Source organism: Mus pahari, chromosome 20 (genome assembly GCF_900095145.1).
Source record: "Mus pahari chromosome 20, PAHARI_EIJ_v1.1, whole genome shotgun sequence".
Taxonomy (NCBI): Eukaryota; Metazoa; Chordata; class Mammalia; order Rodentia; family Muridae; genus Mus; species Mus pahari.
Genome location: NC_034609.1, coordinates 18,234,240 through 18,250,235, shown reverse-complemented (window position 1 = coordinate 18,250,235; position 15,996 = coordinate 18,234,240). Strand labels below are relative to the sequence as shown.

The window sequence follows — 15,996 nt, the reverse complement described above, 5'->3', positions numbered from 1 at the left end:
CTTGAACTCAGAAATCCGCCTGCCTCTGCCTCCCGAGTGCTGGGATTAAAGGCGTGCACCACCACGCCCGGCTCTGGCTTGGCTTTGAATCTCTAATTTCTCTTTTAATTATCTCTGGGAAGCACCAACTCGATGTTTTTTTTCTCACACAGTTGGGAAGCCGAAGAACCAAGTGATCAGTGCTTGTCGGGATGCGATTCGAAGCAACAACATCAACACGCTCTTCAGAATCATGCGGGTGGGGACTGCTCCTTCATAGGAGACAGGGAAAGAGGAAGGAAGCTCCTGCAAAAGGTTTACGTCTAGACATGGAGACTGGCTGGCTCCCAGTCACGGCCTGTGCATCCAGGCTGCTGAGGATGAACCCATGCTAACTGATACACCTAAGGACAAAGCACTCCATCTGAAAGTCTCCTTCATTTGACACCAGTAGTGTCGCTGCTGATTTGTATGAGAGAGTGAGGCTTCTTAAAATATATCACCATTTCAGAGTTTAACTTGTTTTTGTACATAAAGTTAGTGTATGAATTTATTCCCCCCTGAAATTGTTACTGAAATTTAAAATGGAGTATTTACTTTTTCATTAAAAATAAAAGGCACTGGTCTTCCTTGCTGTTGCTTATAAATTACCACCATAGCAGAAATGCACAAATACTTTTATTTTGTGGGGAAAACAAAAAATACAGACATCCTTTTTTTTTTTTTTATCACTCAAATGTATGTGTAAACATTTATATTAAGGAAAAACAAATTTAAAGGCAGTCTATCAGCTGGGGTAGCATTAGCTGGAACACAGGTCTCCAAATGCATCTCTGGCTGCTCCTTTTTATTCTTAAGGAACCACTGAGAGAACTATTTTCATTCTTGTCTGCAGTGGCGGCCTTAGTGGCTCCCTCAAAGCCCCGCCCGACAAACTGCCTTACAACCTTGTATTTACCCAACAGGAGGAAGAGACGAGAGGACAAAGAGAAGCCATGCTTCCTAATACAGTGCAGGGTGGCCATTGTGACACACTTACAGCAGCACACAGATGGGGGGGGGGGTTCAATTGACCTTTGTGGTTTTCCACACTTTTAAATTCTCAACAATGAACATGCATTGTTTATGTAGTCTGAAGAGATACAAAGCTTCTATCTTTGGAGGGAGTATCACCTTTAGGAAAAGGAGTTAATGAGAACTGGAAGGTCACAGCTGGACATGGTGGTACTCTATAATCTTAGCAGTTGGAGAGCTTAGGGTATACATAAACCCTTCTCAAAAACACCAATAAATAAGAAAACAATTAAGAATTAGAGGAGAGAGACATGCCATTGGTCACACAGAAAACAGCATAGCTTTTACCAACAAGAGGTATTGAGAGCCCACATTTGACTCTCTTGCCCCATGTCTAAAGCAGCAACCAATCAGTATCAAGAATGAAGCAATTGCAAGCTGAGGCAAGGTTTCTTGTGCAGTATCCTTGGACAGACTAAGTGGAAGCTTTCCTGCCTTCCAACATGAACGACATATTAAAAATACTCTATCTTCAATAGCCTTAGCTTACGTAATAGAACTTTATTTTAAACTTTGACTTATAACTTTACATTGTATAGCTGTACAAAAATATTTCCTTCGAGTTATTTTCATTTTTTTAACCTTTCTGTTAAAACTAACACACACACACACACACACACACACACACACACACACACACACACACGCACGCGTGTATGCACACAGGCCCACACACTTATGATTGTCTTCATTCTCACTGCCTTCCACCTGTGTTGTCTGCACACAGGACTTAGCACCTTAACAGTGCACACTCTGAGCAGGTCATGTGAGTGACAGTTGTGTGCCCAGCTGCCTGGGTTGCACTCTCATGTAGCAGCAGCACATGTGGCCTGTTCTCCCTAGCCTCACCCTGACTCTGAGTGATTTGGAATACAGGCATCTTTTGGCTCCACCGTAGACGTACGGGCCCACTGTCATACACCATATGTCTCACCCACACATCAACAATGCAGCACATGGCAACTGGAAGAAGCAGCTGCTCACTAGAGCAGAAAGGCAACCTGCAGGTTCTATTGTTCTTGCAGGCCAGGAGGCTCTGCAAAGACAGAGGGACCTTTCAGAGTTCTTCCCACTCAGGCACTTCAATGGGGTGGGGTGGGGGAGCGGAACTGCCTTTCGTCTGCAGCAGTTCAGAAAAGGCAAGCTTCAAAAGTAACCATTAGCAACTAAGTATGTGTAGTCCTACTTGCACTGCTCTGGCTTCAAGTGCGGTAGAGTCTACAACAGTCTGCGTGGGCAGCAGCCCATCACTGCCTGGCGTGGGAAGACAACTCGAAAACTAGGTCTGGAGAGTCTTTTGTTTTTGATTTTTGAATCAGGGTTTCACTATATAGCTCTGGCTGTCCTGAAACTCTCTCTGTAGACCAGGCTGGCCTCGAATTCACACATCTGCCTGCCTCTGCCTCCTGAGTCCTGGGATAAAGATGTGTGCCTCCCACTCCTGACTCAATCTTTGTTTCTGAGACAAGGTGTACTGCTGCCCAGGCTGGCCTTGAACTCGCTGGGTGGCTGAGCATAGTCTTGAACTCTTGATCCCCTTGGCTCTACCTTCCAAAAGCTGGAATTAAAATATGTCCCCTCAGTTTAGGTCCAGATATTCTCATGTAATTATTTAAAAATTACTGTGTTTTATGATTAATATCAGAACATATAAAACTTGTAAGTATTCATTAGGGTATGAATGTTAAATTTGTTTTACTGACTGGGGTAAATAAAACAAATTGAAAGCCAATGTAAAAGAATGCATTTGGATGGACTTTTAGGATGTCAGAGAAGTGTGAATAAGACAAAGTTCCAGGGTTTTTCCTACCAATGTAAAGTCCACACTGAAACCCGCAAAGATAGTCAGAAACAGAGAAAGCAGCAAACAGATGCGGTGTGGAGTGGTGTGAGGACATCTCTCAGCCATCACGCACACCCGCACAATGGGAAGAGCTATGCCACAGCCCCATGGAGCAGTTCAGGGGAAAGACTGGAGACAAAAGGAGGGCTTCTCCTCCTGACACTGCCTTTTACCACGGGGCTCTTTCCAAGGGAAGGGAAAGACAGCAAGTTCCTTACCCAGCCCTCCAGCATTTAGGAACGAACAGTCACTGGGAGGCTAGACTCAGAGAAGCCACGATGCTGGGCTGGAAGGCGGTAGATGAGAGGAAATACAAAGGGCAGTAAGCAGCTATGGAATTCCTGGGGCTATGTTCATTTTCAGGCAGACCTACCCGAGTGTACCCTATCCTCAGAGTCAGGGTAGAGCTCAGCCCACAGTGGGAGCACCGTGTGTCACAGCTCTTGGGCTTAGCAATTTCTACAACCACTTAGGAGTGAAAAAGAAAAACAGTGGAAACACTGGTAGGCTCTGAGGACACTGTGCTAAGTGAAACAAGCCAATCAGGAAGCGAGACCCACTGTACGATTCACTGGGAAGGCGAAGTCAACAGAGAAGGGCAGCAGCACTCCCCTATGGGCAGAGAGGAAACCATTCCCACTCCCTATGGGATCTGGGTATTTTCCAGATGGCAGTGACGGGTGCTTTGGAGCACTTCAATGGGCTCAATTCCATGGACTGCACATGCAGGAATTGGTGGGTGCAGTGGCTCATGCCTACAATTCCAGCACTTAGGAGGTTGAGGAGGCAGGATCAGTACTTCAGAGCTAGCCTGGGCTACATAGTAAAACCCTGTCAAAAGAAACAAAACAAAAAACAAAACAAAACCCTAAGCCAAAAAAAAAGTTACCCTGCTAAATTTTGTATATACATAAATTAAAAAAAAAAATCACCAAAGTTAGAAACTCACCAAGGCAGTTACTACAGAACGAAGAGAATTGCAATGGGGAAACTACTTTTTTAGCAACCCAGGGCTGAGTATGTAGCTCTAGCATGAGGTCTAGACCTAGGACCACCACAAATTTTCTGAAAGGATGACCAAGAGTTGTTTTGTTTTGGGACAGGGTCTCACTGTGTAAGCCACACTGACCTTGGAACTAAAGGTCCCCATCCTCTGCCTCCCGAGGCTGGCATCACAGGTGTGCACCAGCACAGCCGGCAAGGACAGCCTGCTTGGAGGATACTGTTACCCAGCATGCCAAGCTCTCCCTCACTCCACGAAGACTCCATGTTCCCGGCACTGGTGGAGTGAATGCTAGCTGGCTCTGCCCCATCTTGTTACTCGTAGTAGATGAATGCGAAGTCCCAGAAGCCGCTTCTGTTTGGGAAGGTTTTCCTCTGCTCTAGGCTGCGGTGGTTAATGTGCTTCACAAATCTCAGAGTTTCTCTGTCTCTGTAGACCAACGCCAAAGAATTGTTTTCTGGATTCACTATGAGCAGCTGTAACAGGAAACACGAGAGACGTCAGAACCCAGAGCTCATTCTCTGCTTGCTTGGCAGGGAGTCACCACAGAGCAGGTGGCTTCTGTGGTGACTATTTAGGCTGGGGAGGAGGTCCCAAAGAGTTTTTTATTAGGAGATGAGTGTTTCTCTGTCTAGACATTTCCCAACAAGCTCTGCCTCACTAGCACAAACTCTCGGAAAAGGTTTGGCCTAATGTGTTTGTTTCCAACTTCCTAGAAAGAGTGGTGGGCCTGGGCTCTCAGAAAGGCAGAACAGTGTGTGCTGAATTTCCTTTCACTTCACTGAGTTACTGCGAGCTCAGTATTTTCTTGTAAAGTCAGAGCCACCTCAAGGCAGGCCAGCATGGATTTATCAGCTAAGAACACTCACTGGCTGAGGTCATAAAATGTGTGTTGTGGTGGCTCACACCTGTAACATCAGCTTTTGCTTGGCGGAGGCAGGAGTGTTGTGCCAAGGGTGAGGCCATAGAGTAAGGTCCTGCCTCAAACAAACAAACAAAGAAACAAAAGCAGCAGGTAAATAAATTGTTGTCTGAAGAACAGCACTTTGACAGAAGGAAGCCACTTACCTCTTCGTCTTCACCTTTAGCAATGTAGGAGGTAAAGCCGCCATATTCGGGCTCCCAGCCTGATGAGGGAAAGACAAATGGCACTGAGCTCTCATCGCCAGAGTGACTGTCTGCTGAACCGGGGTTCTGGGACTTCTGTATTGGCCTTTAGCATCTGATATCATGGATTCTCTCTCTGTTAAATGCCTAATTTCCCAGACAGCTACACTGAAAGCCAGGCTTACTAATGAACGCTGAAAGAGGAAATTAAAGGAATTAACCTTTCCATACCCAGATGTAAATTCTGTTAGGGGGACTGAAATTCACCATCCCTAACACCCTTTAGAATTCTGAGACTGTGGCCACAGGCCAGCACTTCTGAGTTGGCTGAGCTGGAGAGTCGCCCGGAGAGCCTGCCTGGGCTACGGAGATGATTCATTGCCCCGCTGCTCCCTACCTTCACAGCCACAGTACAGAAACAGGTCCAGGGCAAATTCAGTCTTGGTGTTGTCGTGGACTAACGTGTAATGGCCAGTCTTCCAACGCCTCAGCTCCCCCTGGCACATGGGAACGCTCGATTCTAAGAAAACACAAAATAGTGCCCGGCAAACTTTTTACAACTTTGATACAAATGCTAGAACACAAGGCCCCACTGTAGGTTTTGCATCAGTCAGAAGTTATAAAGTCTTACTATTTAGTTGGGAGGATGCTGAGTTTTAGTCTCTCTCTCTGTCTCTCTGTCTCTGTCTCTCTCTCCCTGTCCCCCTCCCCTCCCCTCCCTTCTCCAGTGTCTCACTCTGTAGACCAAGTTGGCCATAAACTCAGAGAGTCACCTGCCTCTGCCAAACGAATGCTGTGGTTAAAGGGGCCTGCCACCACATCTGGCTGAATTTCAGTTTCTTTACATTTTAGATGAAGTAGAGATTTAATCACAAAATGAATCAGTAAATAAATAAACTGTGAGCATACTTTTATGTATCTTAAAGCAAGGAAGAGATTTCTTATGTCACCAGCAAGGCAGGAAACATGGAAGGTCGAAAGACTGATTACTAAAACTTTTTGGTGTTGCTGAGGGCCAGGAATGGCAGACAGGCACTTGATCACTGAGCTACAGTCTAGCCCTTCTTGCTGCTTATTTGGAAGAGCTGGGGTCTTTATAAAGCCCAGACTAGCCTTGAGGATACGGCCCTCTTACCTCAGCCTCCTGAATTCTGGGATTACAGGTGTCCCATCATGCCCAGCTTTGAGCACTAAAAAAATGTCATTAAGTCTAAGGGTTAGGGACAGAGTTCAGTGGTACAATGCTTGCCTGGCATGACCAAATTTGGGGTTCCATTCTCAGTGCCACAAAAAGAACCACAAAATTCCAAAACCTTTTATAAGGTTAAAGTGAGATGGAGACCTGGGGCCCCTACTGCCTCTTGGTTATAGACCCAGCTTAGCTCCTTCCTGTGGACCCTTCTAGCCCACCCTATTCCTTTGTGTCAGCCGCAGATACCTAGAAACATTTTCTGCCTGGCATCCCAGTGAGCACCCTGGGATGGGACTCAGGTAAGCCGGTGTTCAGTCTTTTCTGGTCTCTCATCTGAAGCCCTGCAGCAGCACGCTTGCAGGGGCCCTTCCTCTCACCCTACCTCCATTCTTCGAGGAGTCCACCTCCTAGCTATTTCCTGCTGACCTTCTCGGCTTTCCCTCCTGGCCTAGCTCCTATGTCAGCTGTTGATACTTAGAAAAGCCTTTCTACCACAGCCATGGTGCCACAGGGGTTCTCTAACTTCCTTGTCCTCCGTTACAAGCTCTCCCCTCTCACGCTCAGCCTGCAGCAGCCTCCTCTCAGGGCCCCTTCCTCTTACCCTACCTCCATTCTCTAATGACTCCAACTCTTGGTACAGACCCAGGGCTCCCCTAGCCCCTCCATCCTTCTCTCTGCAGCCTACCTGCAAGAGCCCCCCAACCCCCACCACACCTCCAACTCCCCGAGGACCTTACTTCCTAGTGCGGACAGGATGCCCTAGCTTGTTCCCACAGTTCCTCAGCCTTTTTTCTTGGCCCATCTCTATTCCTCTCTGCACCCACTGACCTGTAGAAGCACTCTCTACTAGGAAACCCACGGCCACACCACACTTTCCTAAAATCCAGAGAGGGCAACAGGAACCAAGGTATCAACACCTAACTCCCTTCAGTCCTAACCACAGATGCTTAGACAGAAGCACACCATGGAGAGCCGAGATAAAGCACCTGCACCAGAACCCAGCAACTCTACTACAGTAGGGCCTGGGAGGTACGAGACAGCCGAAGCACAAGACACGGACTTCAATTGTGAGTATGTTCAAGGACCTTAAAGAGTATGTGAGTAAATCTTTTCATGATGTCCACAAAAACATAAAGAAACAGTGGGATGAAATAATGAATGGTTCAAGACATGAAAGTTGGAAGAGAATAATTAAAGAAAACCCCAATCTGAAAAACTGGAGGTGAAAAACTTAGGAAGTCAAACAAAAACCTCAGAGAGAAGCCTCACTAACAGAGTGTTGAGATATGGAGGAGAGTGGTTCAGGCCCTGAGGACAAGGGACAAGAAATGTTACAGAAAATCTAAAATAAACAAACCCAGACACAAAAATCTGGGGCACTAGGAGAAGACCAAACCTACACATAATAATAATAATAGAGGAAGGAGAAGAAATCCAGGTTCCAAGACACAGAGAATATTTTCAACAGAATCACAGAAGAAAAATTTCCTACTGTAAAGAAGGATATTTATAGGCATTTACATATATGCATTTAAATGCCTACAAGAAACATATAGAGCAACAAATAAACAAGACCATAAAAATCCCACATGACACAGAATAATTAAAACACCAAATGTATTTTGGAACAAAGGAAAAATATTAAAAACAACAAGGGAAAAAGATGAAGCAGCCAGAAGACCAAGTAAGGGCAGGCCAATTAGAATAACACCTGACATATCAGTGGAGACTCTAAAAGCCAGAAAGGCCTGAATGGATATTCTATAAACTCTTAAGAGACCACAGATGGGAGCCCAGATTACTATACCCAGCAAAACTATCCATCACCATAGATGGAAAAAATAAGATACTCCATGATAAAACTGAACTTAAGAAGTACTTGTTTACATAGAAGGCATTAGAAAGAAAACTTCAGTCTGAAGAGCTTAATTACACACAAGAAACCAAAGAATCAATAATCCAAGACCAGTCAATCAGAAGAGTGGGAAAAAAAAAGCTACACCATAAACAAACAAATAGCAAGAATCAATAAACACTGCTCATGAATAACTCTTAACATCAATGGTCTCGATTCCGTCAAAGAAGACACAAACTAACAGAATGGATGGGAAAAGAGGATACAGCTTTCTGATGCATCCAAGAAACAGACCATACCATTAAGGATAGATATCACCTTAGAACAAAAAAGGATAGAAAAGGTATTCTACGCAACTGGACTCAAAAAGAAAGCAGGTGAAGCCATTTTAGTATCTGACAAGATATTTCAAACCAAAACTAATCAGAAGAGAAGGGAAGGACACTAAAAACTCAAAGGAAAAACCCACAAGATGATATTGGAATCTTAAATATTTATGCACCAAACCCAAGGTACAGAACTAAGCCAGGTAATCTCAAAGGGTCAAACACAAATGGCTAAGAAACCCTTTAAAAATATTCAACATCCTTAGTCATCAGGGAATTAAAAATAAAAGTACTTTTGAGATTCAATCTTATAGCATTTAGAATGGCCGTGCACGCCTTTAATGCCAGGACCTGGGAGGCAGAGGCAGGGGGATTTCTGAGTTTGAGGCCCCAGCCTGGTCTACAGAGTGAGTTCCAGGACAGCCAGGGCTACACAGAGAAACCCTGTCTTGAAAAACCAAAACCAAACAAACAAACAAAAAAACCAAAAAACAAATGATAGCTTATGTTATCAAGGATGTGGGGAAAGGGGAACATGTATTCATTGAAGATGGGAATGCAAACTGTACAGCTACCATGAAAATCAGTGTGGCAGCTCCTCGGGAAGCCGGGAATGGCTCTAGCTCAAGATTGCTACTAGTCTTGGGTATGTACCCAGAGGACTCTACATCCTACTCACATATATTGCTCATCTAGGTTCATTGCTGCTCTGCTCCTAATTGCCAGAAATTGGGAACAGTGTAGATGTCCAGTAGCCAATGGCTGGAAAATGAAAATGTGGTGCATTTATACAATGGAATATTATTGAGATGTTAAAAATGAAATTATGACATTTGTAGGTAAATGAGCAGAACTAGAAAATCATCCTAGGTGAGATAACCTAGATTCTAATAGACAAATATTATATATTATCTCTTATATGTGGACATTAGTTTTTAAGCATTTGATACTACAATCTATATAACCACAGAGGCTAGAGTAAGGGTCTAAGGGGGAGGAAAGTATCTCTGAATGAAAATAAGGGGAGGGACAACTAACTCTAAGGGCCACTTGAGGGTCATATGGAAACCTACTACTGTAGAAGATTTTTAAGATACAAACACATATGCAAGGAATATAAATGGAGTCAACAAAGAAGGAGGAGACAGTGTCTCAACTAGGCATCTTTTGCCATTGAGTGAAACCTCCAGTGCCAAGAATGGGTTACATCTAGTTGAGTCATTGGCCAAAGCATCTCCATGGAAACCCCCAAACATCTCAGGCCATTGCTAAGATTATTGGTCATTCGCCATAAACTGATGGTAAGGCCTACTACAGAAGACAGCATTTACATATCTCACTGAACATGGAGAAGCCAGGGCGGTGCCTAACCAGAAGCTTCACCCCTTCTGACGAGGGTTCATGGTCCTGGAAGTTACCCTGCATGCTATTGGATGAGAAAAGGAAAGCATCAACCCAGCCATAAACCCTGTGATCTACAAAGGTGGACTGCTTGAGAGATATGCCGTGGGAGCAACCCACCACACTGACTGGATTTAAGGCCTACATCACAAGATGGAACCCATGCCTGATGCCTGACACCACATCGGTGGCCTAAACCCAAGACTGGCTAGATCACAGGCTTAACGAAAAACCAATTAATAGTGTTCTGTTACAGGAACATAACAATGACTCCTATTCAGATTCTGCTAGTCCCATAGCTCTGACTCAGCCACCGGAGAAGTTCCCTCTTGCAGTAGATGGAGACTAACACAGAGACCTGCAAGTGGACAGTATGGAGAAACAGATTTGGGAATACTCAGCCCTAAGTGGGGTGTCTTTATCAAACCCTCCCTTCAGGGCCCAGGGAGCTATGTAGAAGAGAAGACAGAAAGATTGTTAAGAGCCAAAGGGGATGGATGACTCCAAACACAAAAACAACTCCAAATGACGCCTCCACACACAACAGGACGATGCACAGAGACTGTGGCAGCATGGATACAGTATTGTAATGGGGTCATGTGACAAAGAATGACTATGACCGAACAGCCTCAGGCGGAAGGGTGATACAGAAAATCGTCTCTGAGGAAGTGCCGCTGCTCAGGAATGCAGGAAGAGCATTTCGGGAGAAGAGCTAGTACACTTTATCAGAGTGAGAACAACTAGCAGCAGGCGAGGGGCGTGCTCCTGAGGGAATGACACAAGATGCCATGTAAGCCTTCAGCACTGGGAGAGCTTTCTTTCTTTTTCTGAGTATAGATTTGACCTCTGTCATTGCCTAGGAGAACTCAAGATCCTGGAGAGCTGGGGAAGTACTTCTTACAACGATAAGGATAAATCATTTGAGTCTGGTGCCTTAGACCATAGTCATCCTGACACCCAAGGATAATTCATTGAATGTGAAATAGTTTCAGGTAAAAATAAAGGTGGGTCCTAACACCAGCTCACCTTTCTTTGCTTCATCTTCCTGTGCTTCTGGGTCTGCCTGTTCACCGTTCTCTTGACTGCCAGCAGCTGTCTGATTATTCTCTGGCCCTGAGGGGCTTTGGCTAGTCCCTTCTTCACTGCCAGCAGCAGCACTGGCTGCCTCCCCCTCTCCTTTCTCCTCGGTCTCATCATCTTCTGAAGGGGCCAAGAAGTGAAGCTTCAGGCCGGTAAGGTTGGAGAGCAGCAGGAAGAGCGCCTCAGAGCGGAACAGGCCCATGCACTCCTTCAGCACGTCAGGGAGGTTATTTTCTTCCGCTTTCTCGTAAAACCTGGAAAGCAGCGATGGCGAGCCCCTCAGCCCCACACGAGAGGTTGCCCACGCGATCAAAGCGGGCCATTAGCATTGAACCCTTCTCCCTAAATGATGGCACAACTTATGATACTAATGAGTCTCTCCTAGGACCTGCTGCAGCATGGCCTGGGGAACTAAACGTTAAGGCAAGTGTGCTACTGGGGATGAGCAACACAGATGAGAGGGAGATGCTAAATCCAGATGGAACCGCCTGGGATGGCGACCTCTACCTTTTGTTTGGGGGACCATGGCTTCTCCATTCCACATCTCCTTTCTCCAAGGCTTCACAGACCTTTGCAAATTTCTCAGGCTGGGAAATAAAGCAAAAAAAAAAAGAAGTTAGCAAATCTTCCTGCGGTCCCTCACTATAACAGCAGGAGAAGCAGCTCCGTATGGTATCAGCTGGTTGATTCCTAAGAGGCCCATTTGAATATTTCCTCTTTCACACAAGATCTCTGTGGCAGCTATACCTAAAAAGAACCAAGTGTTGTTGGTCTATTTATTATTAAAGATTTTTATTTGCATATATACGTGTGATGTATTTGAATATGTGTACATGAATACATACACCCATGCATGCATGGGTATAAGCCAGAGAAGTATGTATTTCTTCCACTGGTCCCTCACTGAACCTGCAGCTTGTGGTTCCCAGACCCTCTCCCCACTAGGTTGGTAGCCAGCAATTCCACCCTCTTGTCTCCAGCCCCAGAAGATACGCAAGAAAACACATGTCCACATGGGTGCTAGGGATCTGAGCTTAGACCCTCACATTTATGAAACAAATGATCTGACTCACTGACCCTTTTCCCAGCTCTTAGTGGTTGTATAGTTTACGTTAAACTGCTAATCGCTAAATCTCAAATTCCTAGTGACACTAACTCCTCTTGGATTCTTAGGATGTCATGAGGAAAAGTTAAACTCCATTAGCTAGCATCACTAAAATGGACATGTGTGTACAACAATATAGACTCTCTTGGTCCCACTTGTTCCCTCATTTAATAAGCTTTCAAACTTAGAATAGTCAACTACAATGTAAGAAACTGGCTTTCTATTACATCAATCCATATGTGGCTTCACTTAAAAAATTGTGGCATGCCGGGCATGGTGGCGCACGCCTTTAATCCCAACACCCGGGAGGCAGAGGCAGGCGGATTTCTGAGTTCTAGGCCACCTTGGTCTACAGAGTGAGTTCCAGGACAGCCAGGGCTACACAGAGAAACCCTGTCTCGAAAAAAAACAAACAAAAAACAAAACAAAAAAATTATTATACGCATATGGGTATTTTGCCTTAATGTTTATGTATCTGTGCATTTCCTATGGGTTCCCTGGAAATGGAGTTACACACAGTGATTAGCTGCTATTATTTCTGTAATAAGATAATGCCTCTTGAATTCTGCACCATTCAATGTCAGCTGTGAAATTCTAACAGAGTCAGTTTATAGACTCCCTCCTCCTTTTTGATGGAGGAAGAGCCCTTGGGAATGTATATCCATGTATCCACCATGGTCATAAAGTGCTCTCTCAGTATGTGCTATCTCACTCTGCTCTCACAACAGAAAGAAAGGCAAGGTGGTTCTCATCCCATTGTAACCAGGAATACAATAGACACCTAGTGAGACTGGTTGCTCAGGTCAGGGACACCTGAGCCCGGACATGACTTCTGAATTCAGCTCTCTTTCTCCTCAAGTTGCCTCATGATGGTCAAACATTCAGTATTAGATCAACTATCTATCAAAATCTATTAGCAATCTATCTATTAAAAATTAGCAAGTACCACACTAACCAAATGAATAGAAAAAAACCCAAACCAAGTCCCTATTAGGGAAGAAATGTGTATGTGTGCGGGTGTACACTGAGCGATGCAGTCCTGGACAGGAGAGAGGTTCAGTGACTATAGTGCTTTTTACAGAGAGCCCCGACCTGGAACTGATTCAATGCCAGGGGATCTGATGCCATCTTCTGGCATTTGAGCACCCACTTGCATGTGTGCATACATTCATGTTTTTATTTAAAAACAAAAGATAAACCTTAAAAAAAAAAAAGATTTCATAGAATTCTGGGGATATCATGCTATACCTTATAGCAATGTTTACTATTATAATCTGTGTATTTCATTTGAGGAGAATTACATAAACATCTGAACTAAGAAGGAAAATAAATCTTGGCGCAGTCAATTTTACCAAGATTAAATGTCAAACGACACATAGAAACCAGGGTATGGTGGCCTACCTTAAGAAACTCCTTCAGGAGAATTTCAGACCTTTCTTCAAATTCTTCTTGAATTTGCATTTGATAATCCATTTCCAGGTAAGCAGGGTTGACCCATTCATATAAAATTTCATGCTTACAAGAGAAGCAGCAGATAGAGGAGATCCGTTAGTCTCTATAGCTTCTGTTCTTACACCAGTCCACATTCCTCACTTTTTATGTTTCTCTTATCAAACAAAGAGTACTGGAAAACTATGCCAAAAACATCAGAATCTATCTACGAAAAGTGGATGTTCCAAGTCGAGTTCCAGCAATGGCAAAACCCAACTTTAAGATCAGAAAAACATGCTGGGTATATAGTTCATTGGAAGAATTCTTGGTTAACATATGTAAGGCCCCTGGTTTGATGTCTAATGCTGCAAAATACATGTCAGCTCTCATGGTCCTCCCAAGTAAAGTCAGAAAAACAACTGATATGCTACAGTACATATGCAAGGTAAGAATTCCCATAATTTATGCTTACATCTTGTGGGATGTGAGGGTTTCGAGGGATTGGGGGCTCAATGTATGTAGGAGGCCTGGTTAATGAAGGACCATAAAACCAGCCACTTATAGACAAACGTGATGTTTCTTCAGACAGGACTTCAGATACCTGCAAGAGCAAGACCATCGGCACATCAACGCAAAAGATGACAAGTGAAGGCGCTGGTCAAGGCACATTAGCTTGAGCCCATCAGGCTGGGACAGCGAGTCCAAGGGGAAGGAGACACAGTTAGACACAGGTGATCAGAGAGCCAGACCCTTGATCCCTAGTGCACTTTAGGTTTGTCCTCCGGTCTTTACCTGGTGAAAGGATACTGGAGACACTTCGAAGAAAACCAGTTTGTTCCAGGAAGGTATAAGAGACCTGACAATCTGCTTTGGCTGCAAGTGTTCTGCATCAGGAGAGAAGACACCCATGAATAGGTCCAGCATCACTAACACTTTCAGGCTGCCTCATCTGGTTCTCAGCAGTCTCAAACAGTCCCACCTACCTGTCAGTCAAACTTGCTCGTTTGGCTAGATGACATGTGATTCTACCACACTGTCTACCTATTACTGATGAGAGCCAGATTAGGTTCTCATTCTCCTGGAGTTGACCTGTGGTGAGTACCCCCTCAAAAGACCTGATTTCTTGTCAAACAGAGTGCTGTTAGCAGACTCATATGATATGCACAGGTAGCATGGTGTGCGTTTTAACCCTTCCGTGGTCAGTACACAGAAGCAAGGCCCACTTCTCATCCGGATCAGCTTTGTCTCTCGAGAACTAACTTCAAATGTAACTTCAAGAGGTAGTTGTCGGGCTCCCATTCATTCCACCTGTGGTAGTCACTGTGCCAATACACAGTTCTCTCTCTCATTTGACACACCATATGTCAGAGTGGTGGTCCTGAGGCAAGTGTTTGGAATTAGGAGTGGCTACCTGGAGGTGGTCAACGTCCATCTTACCATCAGTGTCATAAAGGTCCAGGGTGCCCCCCAAGTCTCTGTCCCAGGAAGGAACCAGGTACAGGATGAAGGCGATCCGGCGCCCCTCCAGTTCATCATCGTGGCAGAGCAGAGCATCTGCAAGCACGAGCACACAGAGCATCATTCAGATCTCTGCACATACAGCAGCTGCTATCTGCCTCTGGACTCACTCAGCCCTGACACACATCTGTAAGGGCGACTCCAGCTTTAACTGGCTTGCAGTTTTAAAATGACACTTCTCTTTTGTAAAGGAAGCAACAAAGCTCAGACAGTATAGAAAGCTTTAAGCACAACGAATCCAGACAGGTCTACAATACAGTTTCAAACACTATTTTCCCACATACTTTTGTAGTGTATGCATTTACTTAAAGAAATGTTAATGCTATAGTGGTGGGTTGTGGGCTGGGTTTTTCAAAATTACAAAGCGAGTCTTTCCATATCAATATACACCCCTGACATCACTTCTTATGGCTGCAGTTATTATACTATATAGAGGTACTATGTACCTTCTCTTTAATTGCATTTCTATTTGTTATTAAATTGTTTGTATTTCTTGGCTATTCCAAAGAATGCCTTAATGAATCTTACTGTTCATGGGTATACACATTCCTTTGTTTTGTTTTGCTTTTTTTAAATTTTAAACATTTATTTAGTGTGATGTTAGTGGTCAAAGAGGGACACGTGGATCAGAGGACAACTTAGGAAGCTGGTCCTCCTCTTCCACCATGTAGGTCTCAGGAATGTAACTCAGATTTAGTGGCAAGTACCTTTAACCTACAGAACCAAGCCACCTCATGGCACTTTAACCTGCAGAAATTTAGCAATAGTAAAATTATTGTGTGAAAATAACTGAACCAAAGTTTGGTGAAAAGCATGACAGTTACATAATCTGGAAGCAGCACGTCCAAGGTTCTTGGTTTGTCTCCCATAATTCTTACAGTTAGGTCTGGTAGCAAAGCCTTATAATCCTAGCTATTGCAGAGGCTGAGCAAGAGAATCAAGTTTAAGGCCAATCTGGGCTACAGGGTGGGTTCAAAGGCAACCTAAGTGACTTAAATGCCAACTCAGAGAGAGAGAGAGAGGAGGGGAGGGAAGGAGAGGGGAGGGGAGGGGAGAGGAGAGGAGAGGAGAGGAGAGGAGAG

The 15,996-nt window shown here is 44.5% G+C and overlaps 2 protein-coding genes across 2 annotated transcripts in view; one reads left to right on the top strand and one right to left on the bottom strand.

Moving 5' to 3' along the window:
• Positions 1 to 608, top strand: part of Bbs2 (Bardet-Biedl syndrome 2) — a 35,764-nt gene extending 35,156 nt beyond the window's left edge. The window contains exon 17 of the mRNA XM_021220354.1: positions 153 to 608. Coding sequence (XP_021076013.1) covers positions 153 to 259 — 107 coding nt within the window. The 3' untranslated portion in view covers positions 260 to 608. The remainder of the gene's footprint in view (positions 1 to 152) is intronic.
• Positions 609 to 673: 65 nt separating this feature from the next.
• Positions 674 to 15,996, bottom strand: part of Ogfod1 (2-oxoglutarate and iron dependent oxygenase domain containing 1) — a 25,711-nt gene continuing 10,388 nt past the window's right edge. The window contains exons 5-13 of the mRNA XM_021220503.2: positions 14,834 to 14,950; positions 14,189 to 14,280; positions 13,869 to 13,997; positions 13,367 to 13,480; positions 11,368 to 11,447; positions 10,807 to 11,114; positions 5,404 to 5,526; positions 4,968 to 5,026; positions 674 to 4,375 (exon numbers count right to left, since the gene is read on the bottom strand). Coding sequence (XP_021076162.1) covers positions 4,214 to 4,375; positions 4,968 to 5,026; positions 5,404 to 5,526; positions 10,807 to 11,114; positions 11,368 to 11,447; positions 13,367 to 13,480; positions 13,869 to 13,997; positions 14,189 to 14,280; positions 14,834 to 14,950 — 1,184 coding nt within the window. The 3' untranslated portion in view covers positions 674 to 4,213. The remainder of the gene's footprint in view (positions 4,376 to 4,967; positions 5,027 to 5,403; positions 5,527 to 10,806; positions 11,115 to 11,367; positions 11,448 to 13,366; positions 13,481 to 13,868; positions 13,998 to 14,188; positions 14,281 to 14,833; positions 14,951 to 15,996) is intronic.